The 19,753-nt window shown below is 47.1% G+C and overlaps 1 protein-coding gene across 1 annotated transcript in view; it reads right to left on the bottom strand.

Annotated features, from left to right (window-relative positions):
- Nucleotides 1-19,753, bottom strand: part of MAN1B1 (mannosidase alpha class 1B member 1) — a 387,442-nt gene that overhangs the window by 180,518 nt on the left and 187,171 nt on the right. Inside the window, exon 7 of the mRNA XM_086921150.1 lies at nt 4,959-5,107. Coding sequence (XP_086777276.1) covers nt 4,959-5,107 — 149 coding nt within the window. The remainder of the gene's footprint in view (nt 1-4,958; nt 5,108-19,753) is intronic.

Genomic DNA, 19,753 nt, shown 5'->3' on the forward strand with positions numbered 1-19,753 from the left:
TGTACTCTGGTAAAACTCCAAGCCCTGACGGATACTCAGTTAAATGCTATCGCCGGTTCCCGACGCTCCTAATTCTGCCCTTTCTGGACGTGTGGCAAGAAGAGATTTCAAATGTTCCCTGGAACTTGAACTTGCAACCACTGAAGTACTGCGGAATTCAGGTCCCCACCCCTAAACGCTGTGCATCTCATTAATACAGAGCTCAAGATTTATGTTGAGGTCCTGGTAAACAGATTCCTACGATTGCTACCACACTTGGTCCACCTTGACCAATGTAGTTTTATGTCACAATGCAACACCAGAAGCGGTATTCAAAGAGTCCTAACAGCCCCTGCATGCCTTTCCATCCCAAAGACTCTGCTGCACTAATGGTTGACCGGTCTTTTCTGAGTAAAGTACTAAGAAAATGAAGTTTGGGCCCTGGTTCCGGTAATTCGTCGGGGTTCTGTACCTGCGTGGTCATGTTCAGGTCAGTGGCACCCTTTCCCCTCCATTCTCAATCAAGGCATTCAACTGGGCTGCCCACTAGCGGCCCATTCTTCTTGCCTTGGCTATAGAAGCCTTAGCGATATGGATCAGGTGTGACGCCCAGATATGAGGATTATGGGTGGCAGCGGAGGGCCGCAAAGTACTTTATGTGGGTGATGTTCTATTCCTCTCCCGGGCGTCTCTCACAGAGAGGTGTCTAGCCTCCAAGTTAACAAGTCCAAATCCCTTCTGGTTCCGCTACAAGGTCGCAGACTGGCAGACATTGCCGTGGGTCAGCAAACTTAGTCTTCAGTACTTAGGAGTTAACACAACTCTAGAACATTACCTAACTAGGAGTCTGAATTTGAACCATTTTATGAATAATCTTAAGGCGGATCTTACTACATGGGTCAAACTTCTACGTTCTGAGCAGAATAGCGCTATTTAAAATGATAATGTTGTCACAAATACAGTATATCCTCCAGAACTTTTCCTTTTCTGTCCCTCGAACGTGGTTCCATACAGTGTTTACCAAAATTAATTATTCAATTTGCATTTGTAGAGCACTCTACTAACCTGCGAGAGTCTCAAGGCGCTAAGAGGGGGGGGCGCGGGGGTGGAGCTGCTACTGCTCGAACAGCCAGGTCTTGAGAAGTTTCCTGAAGGTCAGCAGGTCCTGGGTCCATCGCAGGTGCATAGGGAGGGTGTTCCAGGTCTTGGCGGCGAGGTGGGAGAAAGATCTGCCACCGGTGGTCGTTCGGTGAATGTGTGGAGCGGTGGCAAGGGAGAGGTCGGCGAAGCTGGCGGTTGGGAGTGTAGAACGTGAGGAGTTTGTTGAGGTATGTTGGTCCGGCATCGTGGAGTGCTTTGTGAGCGTGGGTGAGGAACTTAAAGGTGATCCTCTTGTTGACAGGGAGCCAGTGCAGTTCTCTCAGGTGGGCAGTGATGTGGGATCTCGAGGACAAGGCGTGCGGAGGCGTTCTGTATGCACTGGAGTCTTTTCTGGAGTTTGGCCGTGGTTCCAGGTTAGAGGGGGTTGCCGTAGTGCAGCCTGCTGCTGACGAGGGCCTGGGTGACCGTCCTCCTGGTTACGTGGCTAAGCATCTAGACTGGCCTTTGGTAAATGTGTCCAATGGACTTACACTGGGGCATGGGTATGGCGGACTACTAACTGTAGTACTGAGTGTCCAAGTAGGAATCATTCACAACATAAATTTTGCTTCCAACAGTGTCATGGCAATGATCACTTCCGCGTTCACTCACGGAGAAGACACACGGACTCTTGAGAGCCGGCGTCTTTTGAGCTTTTGGCGGCTGCCAGATAACGACCTGTGAGGCGTTTTTGTTGGCTTTATAAACACAATTTAAAACACAGATACCTCTGTGCAACTTCTTTTGTCCTGAAGATGGTCCTCCGGATCTGTATGGCCTTCCTGGACCGAAACGTCGACGCCTAACACCTTTTATACAACCATACTGTATAATTCACTTGAAATTACAATTTGTGAATTTGGCTGCATATGTAATAACGTGCATGTGGTCCTTCAGTGTGTCCACATTATGTGGTAAAGGTGTTTATTTGCCACCATATGATTTATGAGATATGGTTTTGGTGGTTGAATGTTGCCGGACTTTTTTGATTCGTGAAAAACTGTAAAACAAAAAAAGTTTTATAATTGAAAAGCAAAAAATTAAAATATATTTTTGATACTACTTGTTGTTGCTGAAACCCCTTGGGTTACCTTCTTTAATTTAGTGATCATTGCCATGACACTGTTGGAAGCAAAATTTATGTTGTGAATGATTCCTACTTGGACACTTAGCTTGTATGATTTACTTTACCCAGTCCCGGTGGGATTATTGGGTGGCTCTGTTCTAATACTAACTGTAGTACTGGGCATCACAACTGTTGATGGTGAATGATTGAACAAGCTGAATTACCCAAGTCCTCGGTTGAAAAAAAAAAACTTTTATTAATTACCTACGATATGTAACCATATTTGAAAACGTTCTCTAGCCACAGATTTGTCCTCACTCATTTCAGAATGGACACTTTCCATCACCTGGTTAGTTTCCCTACAACAAATGATTGTTCCTCAAATCTAAGTAACTTCCCTTGCGATAGTATGATGGCACAGAACACCATGTACGTGTTTTTTTGTGCAAATGTTTTAGCAAGTGGGGGAAATATTAAATGTTATCACTGTTAAAGTCATTACAGTTTACACAATGTTGTCACGCATATCTCTTTTTACAATCATTGCCTACCGCTGAGATTTGCTGTAAAATGTCAAGTTTCTTGTGGGCTGATTTTTACACTAGAAAGAAAATGTTACTGATATGATTAATTATGATTTAAAGCACATAACGAATTAATTGATTTATGATGCATAATTAATTCGTTTTTATAATTGCTATAACATTTACCCCAAAAAATGTAATTCAGGGAATTGTTATTATAAAATAGAATCGTGGAGTGTATTAAACACTTGGGTAGGATTGCAGAACGGACCCTGAGCAGAGGTTTTTTCATCCCTTGCCCTATAGCTTTTTTCTGTCTTAATTCTCAGAATATGCAATTTGTTTGTATTTCCGAAAACTGTGTTGGCTATTACTGGGGCGGGGGGACTCCGGGCATGATGATTATTAAAACAAATTGATTTTAAACTGTATGGTCAAAATGAAGACGAATATCAACCGTACTTTTTTACGTATTTTTGTATTGTACTTTAATGGTCTAATTTATTTAGATCGAATAAAGTTGTTACTGACTGATTGGACAAGCAGCGGATGGCACAATCCCGCTTTCTGTCAGGAGGTGGTGCTGATAGGACCAAACAATATTGTTTGACTACTTTATGGAACCCAATCCCTCACTCCCACCATCCCTCCCAGACATCATCAGAGTGGTTCTCTTGACATGGCTATCCGCACTGAGATGGACCGGATGGAATTGTAGATTTATCCGCGAAACTCAACTTTTGAGAGGCATTTGGCTGCATCAATAACCATCCTTCAAAGGATTTGAGACGTGGGATTTTATTGGCATCTCTACGATTTTTGGCAGGGCTCCTATCTAAAATCCTTCGAAGACCTACAAACTGAGTACTCTTTAGTTTACATAAATCGAAATTCTGCTTCTATATGGAATTACATCATGCAATGTATTTCCATCGGATAGTTCTTTGTGACATACCAGACTTCAATCCACTTGAAGCAAAGATTCTTGAGGGCCCTATTGGTAAAGGAGTTTATCTCTTGGGTTTTTAAGATAGTTGTGATTAATTCACCAGCTCCACCAATAACTTTAAGGTTGCATTGGGAGGCCTGGCTGGGATCTCTGGACTTGGACTATAGAGACTCTTGAATGCCTCACATGGTACTGGTCATTCACTCTAGACTCCAGCTCAAGTACCTCCACATGGATTGTACAACAGCGGTAAGATTATGCAGGACAACAAACAGGCCGCACCGGTCTGCTGTTGCTGTCAAGACGGGCAGGCTCATATCTCTCATTTTGTGTTGGACCCCTTATTATGCAGTATTGGTAGGAAGCGTTTGCCTCAATGACTAGGGTAATTAGGTAATCAGTGCAACCATCCCCACCCATTGCACTGTTTGGTATAGAGGAGGATTTTGGGCGGAAAAAATTAGATTGCATCCCACAGGGTTTTGGACCAGTTCTTGGCAAATGAGACACTGCTAAACATTGAAACTCTACGTCCCCTCCAACCTTGGCGATGGATTAGTGCACAAAAATAGACCAACTGATCTAAATCTCCAGGGGCTGTCTTCAGAAACATAAGACGGTGTGGGAAAATGGTGGGCATATTATGGTCTAGTCTAATGTCTAACTGATTTTATTTAGACTTTAGACTGCGCCGTTGAAGTGATACACATTTACTATGTTGCCAGACTGTTGATTGTGTGGTTACTGATTATCTTGAAAATAATACAATTTTATGATCAAAAAGTAACAAAAACTAGCACTATCCTGAAATGTTAGCGAATACGCTGCAAAAGTATTTACATTTCTGTTATAGATATACACAACAAAAGAGTAAAAATATTCCTTGCGGAATCATTTGCATTTAGGAAATCGTGAATCAAGATGTAGACCTTCCAAATCTTACGTTTGTAGACTAACAACACTTACTCCCTGTGCCCACAAACAGCCACCACCCAATACGTATTTCACAAGTCAGTTAACCTTTTGCTAATGGGATGCCAATCCTAGAATGACACATACCAATGGAATCATTACATTTTTAGAATTCCGGTAGAAAACTACTTGCCACTGAAGCAAACAATTAAGAAACACTCTTATTCCCTGGCTGGAATTGTATTAACAAATACAAAAAATACATTCATAATAATTATAAGAGCATTGTGTGCAGCTTTCTGAGTCAGGGGCATCTGATTTAAATTAAATTGTGTTCACAACTGACATTGTGAACTTCAGGGCTGGGGAGCCTAAAGACACCACTTACTGCTTTATCGAGGAAGAGGCGGTCTCCCGAGAGATGGTAAGTGCTCAGTAATCCACCAAGAATGCGAATAGTACTCTCAAACAGATTGACGTCCACATTCTTATCGAAAGACAGATTATTCATGACCCACTTCTTGGCTTCATTGAATTCTGAATGGGCAAATTAAAAAGCAGTAGAAATCTTAAACTTTATCAGAACTTTCTCAGAAATATCACAATATGGACTACAAAGTGAAAATCTACATGTTTTGGTAGAGTTATGCTGTTGGTCAAGCAGGTGCTACCATCTTAAATTTCATACAAACCTTGATCCCCCCCCCCTCCAACCCCCCCTCGGAGTGAGTGACACATTTTATCAGATCTGGATCTACTGAATTTAAACCTTGATGGAACAGACTTTCTTTCAGATTCTACCAGTTCAAAACAAAGACAGATACAGAGCTTTCATTCATCTTAGTGCTCCATTTGTTAACTCCTTGGACTCACTGATGGAATGTGATGAAGTAACATGGCCTGCAGTTCGAGTAGTCTGAACAGGAGCTACGTAACTAAAAGATTACATGATATTGTGTGCACATGGCAATGTCAGCACTTGCTAAAGGATGCAGATGGGTAAATTTGTCCTATCTAGATTTAGTGTTCATCAGAGGTGACGCCAAAGAGTATAACAATTAAGATCCTGTGAGCCACCAATATTAGATTCCCAATCATTGTGATGACAGTAAAAAACTTACAAAGACTCCCAGGGCGAGTTTAGAACTTTTTTCCACCACATGGTAAGAGGACCATAATGAACCTCTGTGAAAGTGGCTATGGAAAAATAGAATATCAGGAATCTAAAAATGAGATCTATGGGACTCGTTAAGTCACTTCCTACCAAGATTATGACTTAAATTTCTTCAAAGTCTTGCCTTTACAGGTTCTCGTGCTGTCCAGGTTCTCTTAACTGACCATATGGTTCAACACAGAGAGCAAAGGATAGTAATGCTAATTTGTATCCTGCCCTCCTTAAGGTACATTGCAGTACCTCTCTTCGGTTCGCTTGATGATAGATGTCTAAAACTACAAGTTGATGTTTGAGGCAAATGCAACTGGGAAAATTATCGTTGTTAAAGCATGTAGGACTAATCGGGAAACGGTAACACTGTGATTTACTGAAAAATAGACAACGTTAGAAGAAAATCTTCAAAAGAAACGCAAAACATTTTTTTTCCCTACTGCCAGACTGGAACGTTTACATATTCAGTGATTACACCACCACAAAATCACATCGCTTTATTAATTTATTTAGAAAATAATGGTTTGTTGGGCACAAAAAAACTAACCAATTTGCCATGAAAATGCCAAAAAACACTTTTCATTCCTCAAATCATCGGGGGCCGGAGTAGGGGAGCACAGCACCAAAGGTGCAAGAAAGCAACAATGTCACAACAAGCATGCTCTATCCAACTGCCAGTCCTCCCGAGGCTTCGCCGGGAGCAACAACGCTGCCGAGGCGCGGCGCAACGTGACTTTTAATCAGTGCTTTGGACACTTTTATTCACTTGCCTCATTGCTTCAGGGGCTGCGCTGAGGACATCGCGCACCCCTTGACCCCTTGTCCTCTTGGGATTCCCTTGTCTGCCGCCGCCAGAGCGCCCCACGCTGAGCGTTCCCTCCCCCTCTGACGGGCAGGTCACGAGGGCGGGGACGGGCGTGGCGACCATCTTGGGCTGCTCTCTGGTTGGCGGGGCAGCTCCTCTGTCCCTCCCCCCCTGGCAATTTCTTCTTGTCGGGCGAGTCCCGCCCTAGCTCTATCGAACTGCCAGTCCTCCCGAGGCTTCGCCGGGAGCAACAACGCTGCCGAGGCGCGGCGCAACGTGACTTTTAATCAGTGCTTTGGACACTTTTATTCACTTGCCTCATTGCTTCAGGGGCTGCGCTGAGGACATCGCGCACCCCTTGACCCCTTGCCCTCTTGGGATTCCCTTGTCTGCCGCCGCCAGAGCGCCCCACGCTGAGCGTTCCCTCCCCCTCTGACGGGCAGGTCACGAGGGCGGGGACGGGCGTGGCGACCATCTTGGGCTGCTTTCTGGTTGGCGGGGCAGCTCCTCTGTCCCTCCCCCCCTGGCAATTTCTTCTTGTCGGGCGAGTCCCGCCCTAGCTCTATCGAACTGCCAGTCCTCCCGAGGCTTCGCCGGGAGCAACAACGCTGCCGAGGCACGGCGCAACGTGACTTTTAATCAGTGCTTTGGACACTTTTATTCACTTGCCTCATTGCTTCAGGGGCTGCGCTGAGGACATCGCGCACCCCTTGACCCCTTGTCCTCTTGGGATTCCCTTGTCTGCCGCCGCCAGAGCGCCCCACGCTGAGCGTTCCCTCCCCCTCTGACGGGCAGGTCACGAGGGCGGGGACGGGTGTGGCGACCATCTTGGGCTGCTCTCTGGTTGGGGGGGCAGCTCCTCTGTCCCTTCACCCCCTGCCACGCCCTGCTACTTCCGGCCCCTACTTATGGCACTTCAAACCCGGCCGCGCAGCGGGCGCGACGATGGCGCGCCGAAGTTGCGCCTAAGTTAAGCCCGTCTGCGCCCGTCCGCGACGGGCCGGGACCAGGGGCCACACCCCCTGCCCCTTCGCTGTCCTATACGCCTGCACAACTCCTTGCCTGCACCGCTGAGGTGCCTCTTTCCCATACCCTCATGCAGCATCTTGTTGCATTAGATATCTATGTCCCCCATTCAGACCGTGTTGTGTCTCCTCGCCCTACTCCTCCCTCGCCTACGCTGGACACCGGATCTCCCCCCATAGGACCCTCATCACCCCCTCACACTGCCTCTGCCTATCTCCTCAACACTCGCTCGGCAGGCAAGCACCAACTTGACCTGTTTAACCTTCTTACCACAGACTCCCCAGATTTTCTGTTCCTAACGGAAACTTGGTTTTCTGAGGCTTCTCTCCCCGACATTCTTGCCATCCTCCCCGATTCTTATTATGCCCTCCGGGCTGATCGCCCCGTGGGCAAGACCGGGGGGGGTGTCGCTATGATTGTTCGATCTACCATTCAATTCCAGCTTCTCCCCCAATCATCTATAGCTGGGGTGGACTTTCTGGTCGCCCGCTCCTCTAATCTTTCCGCACCTCTCACTGTCGTCCTTGCCTATCGCCCTCCCCTGAGCATGCCCCTGTTTGTGGCCTCCCTGCAGGAACTTCTCGCCACGCTTGTAGTTAACAACTCCTCTGTTCTCCTGCTTGGTGACTTTAACTACTGGCCTGGCGACCCCAGGGAGGACTTAGCGTCCAAGGACTTCACGGCCACTCTCCTATGTCTCAACCTTAAGTCCCACGTACTGGTCCCTACTCACAATCTTGGACACATTCTGGACCAAGTCTGGTCATCCCAGGACATAGTTTCCCCCCCCAGCATCCTCCCTTGTACATGGTCTGATCATTCTCTCATTTCCTTCACCATCAACATTGGTTCCCCTTACAAACCCCCTCGTCCCAAGAATGTTTTCTCACGTAGCTGGAATCGTGTTGACTTGTCCTCCCTCTCTCATTCCCTTGCTTCCTCTCCCCCCGACCTCACTGGCATTTCTCTTGACTCACAGGCCGCTGCAGTTGGCAACTGGCTATCTTCCGCATGTGATTCAGTAGCCCCCCTCAAGTTAGTCAAGTCCATTCGCCCTCACGAGGCTCACAGTTGGTTCAACTCGGAGCTCAAGACCCTCAAATTGGAGCTTAGACGCTCGGACCGCCTTTGGCGCCGTAGCTACTGCCCCGACCTCAAGGCCAAACACAAATCTCTTCTTAAGGAGTACAAGAAGGCCATTCTGGCCACAAAAACCAAGTATTTCTCCGAACAAGTGTCTCTTTCGGCCAACAAATCCAAAGAAATCTTCTCCTTGGTCAACAATTTGGCCACCTCTGATCGTGCTTGCCCTCACTTCACTCCCTCCCAGGCTCTTTGCTCTTCGCTAAACAACTTCTTTATCGAGAAGATTGTTAAAATTAAATCCAACATCTCTGTCACTCCTTTTACTCCACTTCACTCTGTCCCCTCTGCGCCTAAATCTTCCTTTTCTTCTTTTCCGCCCCTCTCCTTGGATTCTTTCCTAGCTCTGCTCACTAAAACCAAATCTGGCTCTCCCACTGATTGTGCTCCTGCCCGCATTCTTAAAACTCTCTTCTCTTCCTGTCCTGCCACCCCTCTTTCCCTCCTTAATGCCTCTCTTCCACCGGATTGGTCCCTTCTTCATTTAAATCTGCTATTGTTTCCCCTATTCTTAAAAAACCTGGTCTTGATTCTTCTCTCCCTTCTAACTTTAGACCCATCTCTTCTTCCCTATCTTGCTAAAATTCTGGAATCTTATGTCACCTCTTGTCTTTCTGCCTATGTTGAACAGAACCAACTCCTTGCTTCTCACCAAGCAGGTTTCCGCTCGGGTCATTCGACCGAAACCGTGGTGCTAGCCGTCCTTGACGAGCTCAAAGCCAAGGCCGACGTCAACTCTCCCCAAGCTTTGATTCTCCTCGACCTGTCCGCTGCGTTTGACACGGTCGACCATAACATTCTTTTGGACCGTGTCAGCGCAGCGGGCATACGAGGCCCTGCCCTTTCTTGGATCACGTCCTTTTTGACAGGACGTTCTCAAGCTGTTCACCTCCCTGGCTTCTCCGCTCCCCCCCTCCCGGTGCCCTGTGGGGTCCCCCAAGGTTCCTCCCTCTCTCCCCTTCTTTTCAATCTTTACATCCATCCACTTATCTCTTCCCTCCTTGAGCTGGGGGTCTCTGTGTATAACTACGCAGATGACCTCCAGCTCGTCTTTGATCTTTCCTCTTCTTCTCACTCCCTATCTTTCTTCCACTCCACCATGGTCTTTATTTCTGGGTGGATGAGCGCCAACCACCTCAAGCTCAATCCAGATAAGACTGAGCTTGTCCTGACTGGCGGCTCATCCAGCCCTTGGTCCCCTGCCTTCTGGCCCCCTATTCTTGGCCCCCCTCCCACCCCGGTTCCCTCCGTCAAAACATTGGGCATCAAGGTCAGTCAGGACCTGTCCATGCATGGCCAGGTCAGTGCCGTGGTGTCCTCCTGCTTCCTCTCCCTCCGGATGATCCGGAAAATCTCCCGCTTCTTCTCTCTTGACTCCCTCAAAATCATTATTTCTGCCCTTATCACTTCCCGCCTTGATTATGGCAATAGCTTGTTCGCAGGCATTCCTGCCTACGAAACCCGCCGCCTTCAAGCTATCCAGAATCAGGCTGCCCGTCTCATCTTTCACTTGCCCAAAACCCATCACATCACTCCTGTCCTCAAATCCCTCCACTGGTTACCCATCCTGCAGAGATCTTTGTTCAAGCTAGGGTGCCTTGTTTATCGGGCCCTCGATTACTCTGCACCGGCTTTCATCAACTCTCTGATCTCCCTTCACACCCCTGCCCGCACTCTCCGTTCATCTTCTTCTGCCCTCCTCACTGTTCCCCGTTTCCACAAATCTCGCACTGGTGGAACTAGATTTTCTGTTCTTGCACCCCGGTTCTGGAACTCCCTTCCTCTCTCTATGCGTTCTATCCCTATTTTTTCACATTTCCGTAAAGCGCTTAAAACTTTCCTGTTTGCCCTGGCCTACCCCCGCTAAACCTCCTGGCCCTGTCTGTTCTGTTCTTTAGAGCTCTCAGCGCCAGGAAGCCGTTTGGCCATCGTGCGCTCTACAAATAATTTCATTCATTCATTCATTCAAAATAATTTCATTCATTCATTGGCAAAGTCAGTAGTTCTGGCTTTGGCTGCCAAAACTTTGGCTTTGTCAATTCATGTTGTTATGTTTTTTGCAAAACAGTATAGGTGGAAGAAGCCACTCAGCCATAACCAAAGGAAATATTTTTTGGGCAAAAAACAAAAATGCTTTTGGGTTAAAAAAATAAAGAAGGGCAATACTATGTGTGTCGATGTGTGCCTTGCAAAAGAACAGAATGTTGTTACTCACAGTGAAGTTAGCCAATGGCGGAAGAAGGATAGCCCACTGCCCCCAAGCCCTGTATGCTTGAAGTGGGTGGAAGAAAAATGTGAATGACAACAAGAGACTAATGGAGGAAGAGAACGGTCTGAAAGCCGCGATGAGCAAGTATAGGATATATTTTAGGAAAATCAAATGATCTAGGCCAGACTTAAAAAGCTGTTAATTCATTAAACATACTTTAAGAAAAATCTAAAATACATCAAAATCATGGCAGAGGAATGAGATATAGCAGTGCCTCTCCCTCATCACCAAAAAAGGGCAACAAAAACAAGCTAATAAGAGAAAATAAACAGTAACTAACAATGTTACACTCAAGAATAGTCTGGGCAATTAAAGGGTAAAAAAAAGAGGACTGACTAAAAGATTAACCCCTTCCACGCTGATGACGAGCTGGGCTCGTCATGGCGTAGCCTCCTCGCACGCTGATGACGTTCTTTCCGTTACTTTTAGAGGAACATAGGAGAACAATTGTTCAGGTCCTCATTGGATCCAGATTGGATTATGCTAACATCTTATACCTTGGCCTCCCGGAGTACCTCCTACAACGCCTGCAGGTGGCCCAGAATGCTGCCGCTCGAGCCATCTTTGGTCTGCATCGGCGAGCTAGTACCTCGAGTCTACTGCAAGCTCTACATTAGGCTCCCCATCCGGAAGCGGATAATATTCAAGGCTATGACGCTGGCCCACAAAGCTCTGCATGCCACGGGAGCTCAATACTTGCAAAGGAGGCTGGCTTTTTACCTTCCGGCTCGATCCTTGAGATCGGAGTCCCTTGCGCTTGCAGTAGTCCCCCGAATAAAAAAAGCCTGCATCGGAGGACGGTCATTTAGGCTGTTGGCGCCTCAGCTGTGGAACTCTTTACCACTGACCTTGCGTTCCACGCCTAACTTACTTGCTTTCAGGAAGGGTTTAAAGACCTGGCTCTTTACCTGTTAAGAGACTTTCTGCCCTGTTTTAGGTTTTGTGACTGTTTTTATCTTTTCACTGTTATGTTTTGTCTGTCTCTTTCCTAGGTCTGGTAGCACAAAGGGCCCGGACACTCCTTTGGAGTAGCCGTGCGCTATAGAAGACCTATAATAACATATAATAACATAACATGACGAGCCCAGCTCGTCACGTAACATGCGATTTACGAAATCTCAGCGTGCGAGCGGAATTCCGCTAGCGAGCATGAGGTTATACCGTCTTTATTGGTATAGGGCCTCTTCACATCTGAAAGTGTAGGGCAATCGCTTATGCAGAGAAAGAGAGGGAATCAGGAGGGTCAGGAAAAATATTCCCTAGCCGGCTTCCTATAGAGTCCAAGTTCTGAGACGTTAGCAAAGTTGGAAAATAGTGCAGTAACAAATAAAAGGACAAGCAGGGTGACCGAATGAGTATCACTTCGTTCGACAGAGTCCTGATAATTTTCCAACTGCAGACATTAGATAGTCTTTAGAAGGCCCCATTCATATGATCCAGCCCAAACACACGTTCCTGCCCTCTGCGGCATTTTAGGAATTTATCTAACCTTTGCATCTCCCCCAAAGGAGTGTGATGCTCTCGGAAATCTAAAAACTCATCAACAATGTGCTGGTCTGTAAAGGGGCAAAAAGTACAAGTTACTTACCTTCGGTAAGGATGTATCTGTAAGAGACATACATTAGTTATAGATTCCTTACCTTAGAATTACTCCCAGGCGTCAGACTGGAACCGGAGAATTTTTCTCTTAACAGTACCCCTGCGAGTTGGTAGGTGGCGTCAATCGACTCTGCATCCACCGTCATGGTCGCCGGATGAATTTGCATTGTCTACTTATCTGCTGCCCCTGCGCGCGGACCTCAGTTCTGACAAGACTTTCCAAGCCAGAAGTGCGAGCCATGCAAGACACTGACCACTGCTGCACAAAACTCGGGCCCTAAAAGGTAGTCCCTTACACTAGAAGTCAGTCTCTGAACGGGGAGGATGGGTGGAGTGGTAAGGAATCTATAACTAATGCAGGTCTCTTACAGATACATCGTTACCGAGGGTAAGTAACTTGTTCACCTGAAATAGACCATTAGTTATAGATTGCTTACCTTGGACTAGATACCCCAGCATTGCCTACCACGGAGGTGGGTCTGCGAACTAAGTTCACACCAGAAAAGCCTGGAGAACAGAACATCCAAAAAAAACGTCTCTCTGGACTTGGCTATCCAGGCAATAATGCTTGGTGAACGTGTGCAAGGATGCCCACGTGGCTGCCTGGCAAATGTTAATGAGTGGAACTCAATGACCCAAAGCAGTAGAGGCTGCCGTCGCCCAGGTAGAGTGGGCACGCAGTCCCACTGGAGGTTCCTTTTTCGCCAATGAATAGCAAATTTTAATGCTTTGGAAGGGTGCGTAGGCGGGAATAAGGTGGACAAAGTGATGGTCTGACCTGTGTGAAAAGAGGTGACCACTTTGGACAGAAAAGAGGGCCTAGTGCGAAGGACCACCTTGTCCAGATGGATTGCTAGAAAAGGAGGCTGTGAGGATAGAGCCTGAAGCTCACTAACCCTGAGAGCAGAGGTAATGGAAAAGCAGGAAGGCAGTCTTCCAAATAATTAGTTGAAGAGGACAGTTATGTAGTGGCTCAAAGGGAGCACACATGAGGTAAGTAAGGACAAGATTCAAGTCCCATCGGGGCATTACGAAAGGAGAAGGAGGAAAGAGATGAGTAATGCCCCTTATAAATCCATTTACAATTGGAGACTTGAAAAGAAAAGGCTGATCAGGAAGGCAGAGAAAGGCAGATGTGGCCGAAAGATAGCCTTTTAGAGGGCCCTGAGCAGAGCCCTGCTGGGCCAAAGATAGAATGAAGAGGAGGACCTCCGAAAGAGGGGCAGAAAGGGGATCCACAGCCTTTGTAGTGCACCATGGAATAAATTTGTTAAATCTACAGGCGTATACCGTTTTATTATAGGGACAACCGGTTGCCAAGATGACATTACAGACTTTGGAAGGGAGGTCGAAAGCTGTCAACTGCCCCACTCAATCTCCATGCAAGGAGTTGGAGGCTGGACAGGTTTGGGTGGGGAACCATCCCCTGCTGCTGCGACAGAGAATCCTCCCGAAGAGGCAGTCTGATCGGAGGATCAATGGCCATGCTCAAGAGCTTGGGGTACCAGACTCTTTGTGCCCAGTCCGGAGTCACAAGAATGACTTGCGTCCGGTCAAGCTTGATCTTCTTCAGCACTCTGGTTAGAAGTGGTAAAGGTGGAAAGACTTACAACAGGCCGCAATTCCACTCACTCCGAAAAGCGTTGCCAAGGGAGTGCTGCTTTGGAAACTCCCAACACGCAGAACTGCTGACAAGGAGTGTTCTCTGAGGTGGCGAACAGATCTAACCTAGGCTCTCCTCACTGCTGAAATAGACTTTGCACCACCTCTGAGTGAAGACGCCATTCGCGATCAATCATGCACCGACTGCTGAGCTCATCCGCCCTGGCGTTCAGAGAACTCCTCAGATGTTGAACCACCAGGGATATGCCCTGATGTTCCAGCCATGTCAAAAGGCGAAGAGCCTCTTGACATAGGGTCCACGACTCCCCCCTTATGGTTTATAGCAGTACCACATGATGGTGGTGTTGTCTGTGAACACCTGCATTACTCTTCCTCTGATAGAAGGAAGGAATGCCTTCAGTGCAAGGAGGATGGCCAGGAGCTCCAAAAGGTTGATGTCGAGACCGGACTCCGCCGGAGACCAGAGACCACTGATCTCTGCCTCTCCCAGGTGACCACCCCATCCCAGAAGTGAGAGGAATCTGCCGCTGACCCAACCCTGGTTCTTGAGCCACCACTGCAAATGATGTGCAGTCCCCTGGACGATGTCAGAAAGATTCCCCTGATGCTGCGCCCATTGGAACTTCAGGTACCACTGCAGAGCCCACATATGCCACCTGGCATGATCCACCAGCAGGATGCAGGAGGCCATGAGGTCCAGCAGCATCAAAGTCAATCTCACTGAAATCCGGGAGAGAGGCTGAAACATCAGTATTAAAGCCCGACTATCTCGGACTCGCTGCTCGGTAGGATAAGCCCGAAACTGCGCTGTATCCAGAACTGCTCCAATGAAAAGGAGTTCCTGAGAGGGAATCAGGTGTGACTTCGGCATGTTGATAGTGAACCCCTGCAAGTGCAAGAGGTCCGCCGTAGTCTGGAGGTGGGGGACGACAGCCTGGGGCGAGCCCTCTGCAAAAGCCAGTCGTAGAGATCGGGGAAGACTGGATCCCCTGATCAGCACAGATGAGCTGCGACCACCACCATCACTTTCGTGAACAACCGAGGGGCGCTGGTAAGGTCAAAGGTAAACTGAAATTCCTCTATGGTGAACCATAGGTAACGCCTGTGGGCTGGCCGGACGGGAATATGGAAATAAGCGTCCTGCAAGTTCAACGCTACAATCCAGTCTCCGGGGACGAGGGTAGACAAGACCTGAGCCAAGGTTAACATTTAGAACCTCTCCTTCCAGGGGAAGCGGTTGAGGACCTTGAGGTCTAATATAGGACGTAGGCCTTTGTCCTTTTGAGGAACAGAAAGTAGTGGGAGTAGCAACCATGACCTTCTTCTGGCACAGGGACCCTTTCGATAGCTCCCTTGGCCAAGAGAGCTGCAACTTCCTGGGAGAAAAGGGCCAAGTAATCCTCCGACATGCGATGGAAGGATTTTGGCATGGAGTGAGGGGTAGTTTTGATGGGGAGGGGGTAGCCCCATCAGACTATCTGCAAAACCCACCTGTCCGATGTGATGTTTTGCCAGTGGGGGAGGTAATGGCAAATCCTGCTGCCCGCTGTCATCTGGTGACCCTGAAAGGTCAGACTAGGAGGGTTTGGAGGCTGCTGCAGGGGGGTTATGGGTGGACTGGCCCGCCCGCTCGTCCCCAGACCCACATCGCTGGGTACCACATCCGTGACCAGGCACAGGCTGGGCAGCTTGTGTGAACTGGTGGCTAGACTGGGTCAAACGTGGTGGGGAACACCTCCCGTAACCACGAAAGGGGCAAAAAGCAGACTGCACGGGCGGGAGGTAGCCGCGAGGCCCAAGGATCTGGTCGTAGCCTGAGAATCCTTGATGCGCTCGAAAAGGTGACAGCCATGTCCAGTAAGGTGGAGTGGACATCCCCAGAGATAGACGAAGTAATCAAACAGATGCAGGGTTTCAGGGCTACTGACATGGAAATCGTTCTGCACAGTGCCGACGGTATCCAGCCGACATCTGACAGAGAATTTAGCTGCGTCTCTACCCGCTGCCTCCTCCGGGCACTGTAGCAGCACTTGCGCAACCATATCCCACACTGTATGGGTATAACGACCACAACAAATATATAAAACATGCATATATGTATGTGTTCTGCACAGTTGCATATACATGCCACCCTTGCTTATTCACTGCAGTCAGTTTCTTTCTGTGCTATTTAACACAGATCCTGAACTCTGACCCATCTTTATCAGTTTTACCAACTCCAAATCCCTTAGAATTTAGCAATGTGACAAAGGAAGTGGCGCACTCCAAGACTACACACTTTAAACTGTGCCATGAGTGCAGGAAGCAGATGACGGTTACAGATATACACAAAATTTGACTGTGGTGTATAGGTGCTAGACATAACTTATACTTGTCCGATAAGTGCTCCCTAATTCACTGAAATGCAATCCAAGAACGAAAAGCTAAACTCTATATTAGAGAACACAAGAAACAGTTTGTGCTCGAAACAAAAATCCCGTACCTAGTCCAGGTCTCGCTCAAAGTTCTTGGGTGTCACCAAATCCAAGTCATGTCGTACGTGCAAAAAGGGCAAGGGGGGGGGGGAATGGGGTTATCCCTCTCACCACTCCTACACAGCTGAAGATGATACTATAAGGCCTCAAATCCACAGGCATCAGCCTATTTTGAAGCTGGTCTCAGCGTGTTCTGAGTTACCCTAGTTGCACTAAGTTATAGCTATTGATGAAAATTAATTGAAATGAAAATATAATTTATAGAGCAAACTAAACCCAAAGGTGTCAAAGCACTGGGCCAAAACTATATCAATCCAACCTGAAACCTAGCAGCAGTTAGCGAAACAAATCTTTAAGGAAAAGAGCCATGTTTTACGATGTTTTTTAAATGCTGTAAAGGAATCTACTTCTGAGATGTGAGCTGGCAGTGCATTACAGAGTTTGGCAGCGGCAACTGAGATGGAATGCTCTCCCCATTTGGCTTTTCGATATCTTCGAATCACCGTCATCTTACAGCACGAAGATCTAAAAGGTCTGCATGGAATGTACCAATGAAAATCGAAGTTCACTTAGCTGGGACCTTTGTTGTGCAATGTTAGAAAGACCATGAAGAGAGCCTTAAAAGTAATTCACTTTCTGGCTGTGAGCCAGTGAGGGGAGCAAATCCCATCTCTGACAGACATTTGTAAATGTTCAGAATGAGGCAGGCAGCTGCATTCAGAGCCACTTGAAGATTGTTCAGGGAGGAGCTGTTGAGGTTGACATATAATGCATTACAATAATCCAAAAACATAGTGACAAGAGTTATGATAACTCATTGACGCTTTTTCAGAGGTATGGAAGGGAAGATTTTTCTCAGAGACCTAATAAGGAAATATGTGCTAGTGGTACGACTGGCCTGTGTGTCAAAGCTATGAGCGCTATCAAAGATAACACCAAGATTTTTGCTGACTTGAACGGTATTGGTAGAGGGTCGATGGCCTGTGGCCACCAGATGTCATCCTGAGTTTCGAAGAATAACATCTCAGTTTTGTCTGTATCAAGTTTTAAAAAGTTATCAGTCATCCACCTCCTAATGCTAGACATGCACTGGTTGAACTTCACCACCACAACGGATAAATTGACAGAAATAGACACACTAATCTGTGTTGTCTGCGTAGGATAAAACTTGGAAACCTAAGAAGCGCAGAAGTTCCGAAAGAGGGGCCACATACATATTAAAAAGAGTTGGGCTTAGGTACACCCCACAGGGGAGGCTTTAAGCCTTCGCCTTGAAGGCACCAAAGCTGACAATTTTACACCCATTAGATAAAAAAAAAAGTGGAGACGATTAAGGGCAGTCCCACAGACACCAACTTGCTGTTGTTGTTCAACCATATGCAAGGACGAGACAATATTTTTACTACTTTGCAAAGCTTCTTAAAAGAATTGTTAGCGGACCTAATTTTCTCAGTGAAGAAAGATGCTTTAGCCAAGCCTATGGAGTAGTTATGGACGTAGAGTAGTTATAGCCAAGTATCAGGGCCTTGTGCCTTACTTTTTTGACAGGTACTAGGTTTGCCTCCCATTTCTGCTTTTTCCTCTGCATTGCTGTCTTGAGCTCTTGAGTTCTTCTGAGAACCAAGACGCTGTAGGTTTGCTTCTGGTAGATATTTTGACTTTGAAGAGCCACAGTGTCAAGAGATACATTAATCCAGTCTTGAAAGCCTTCTGCTGTATAAGTTAAAGAACTTTCAGATCTAACGGTAGAGATATTAAGTGCTGGTTTCTGCAAGTAATGTATTTGGAGGAAGCAGGACCCGCACCTGCTATACACTGCACGACGTGAACTTTGCATGCAATCACCTTATGATCTAAAGAGATGGCTGTTATCAATAGTCAAATCAAGATGATTGGTGAATACACTATCAAGGGTATGGCCCACCGAAAGGGTAGGAGATTTTACCAACTGGGGAAAACCAAAATTTGACTTAAGTTCAAGTAGAGAGGCAGAGCTTTTACATGAGGAGCCTCAAAATGAAAACTGAACTCACCAAGAACAATACATTTAGCATGCACAAGAAAAGGTTTCAGATTCTGACATGGAGCCTTGTGAGCCCAGAGTACGATACACCAGGAGACCAGAGTGATGTTATTGGGGAAAAGTTTGAACCTGAAACTGGCTACCTCAGAGGAATCCTCTGGATCTTACCCACTGATTCTAAAGTCCTGTTAAAGGCATCACATGTAGTGGCAACTATCCCTATTCCCCTGCAGCCCAGACGTTGGAGCCTGGAAATAACGTAACCTGACTGGACAACTTAAATCAGATCAGGACCAGAATCCTCTCTGTCCCAAGTTTTGGTTACAAACAAACAATCCAGAGATTGAATCAGATCATGAATTTTAATTTTATGTTTAATAAGGGAGAAGGCATTAATTAGTTCACCAGGAATCTTTTTACGATCATTGGGGTCCTTTCCTACAGCTTTGTGTTCTCCCCTTTCAATCAGTTAGGGTGCCCTTGGAGCACAAAGTGTGTTGAGATAAAAGTTGGAATTGGGGCAGTCAATGACTGCTGGATTGTGCAGATTAAGTTTCGCCCTGCAGATCCCCTTAATACCTGCCTCTCACCTTCGTGATGGTAAGTTGTGGTTCAAAACTGGCAGCAACCATGGCGCCCTGCAGGTGCTGGCAGGCTCGCTTTTGGCGCGCCTGCTGTGCAGATGCATCGGCATGTCAGATTTAACCCCTTCCATGCTGGGCTGTTTCCGCCGCTGTGCGGTAAACAAAAGAACAGGGCGGGGCCGTGACGAACCCCAGCCGTCATCAGCACACGAGCGCCGCAGAGCGTGACGGCTGGGGTTCGTCACCAGCATGGAAGGGGTTAAGGCCCAGCCTCATAGGGGGCATGGCTAAGGCCGAAGATAGCACCCGTAAAAATGGGGGGAAAACAAATAATACTCTGAAGTCCAGCAACTCCTATCCACAAGTGGAGACTTTCCTTCACTGTTACTATACTAGCGAAACAAGATTAACTAAAATGAGATTGTGAAAGAAAACAAATAAAATGAGTTGAAATGCACTTAAAGTTCCTGCA

This window comes from Lissotriton vulgaris, chromosome 5 (assembly GCF_964263255.1).
Source record: "Lissotriton vulgaris chromosome 5, aLisVul1.2, whole genome shotgun sequence".
In the NCBI taxonomy this organism is placed as follows: Eukaryota; Metazoa; Chordata; class Amphibia; order Caudata; family Salamandridae; genus Lissotriton; species Lissotriton vulgaris.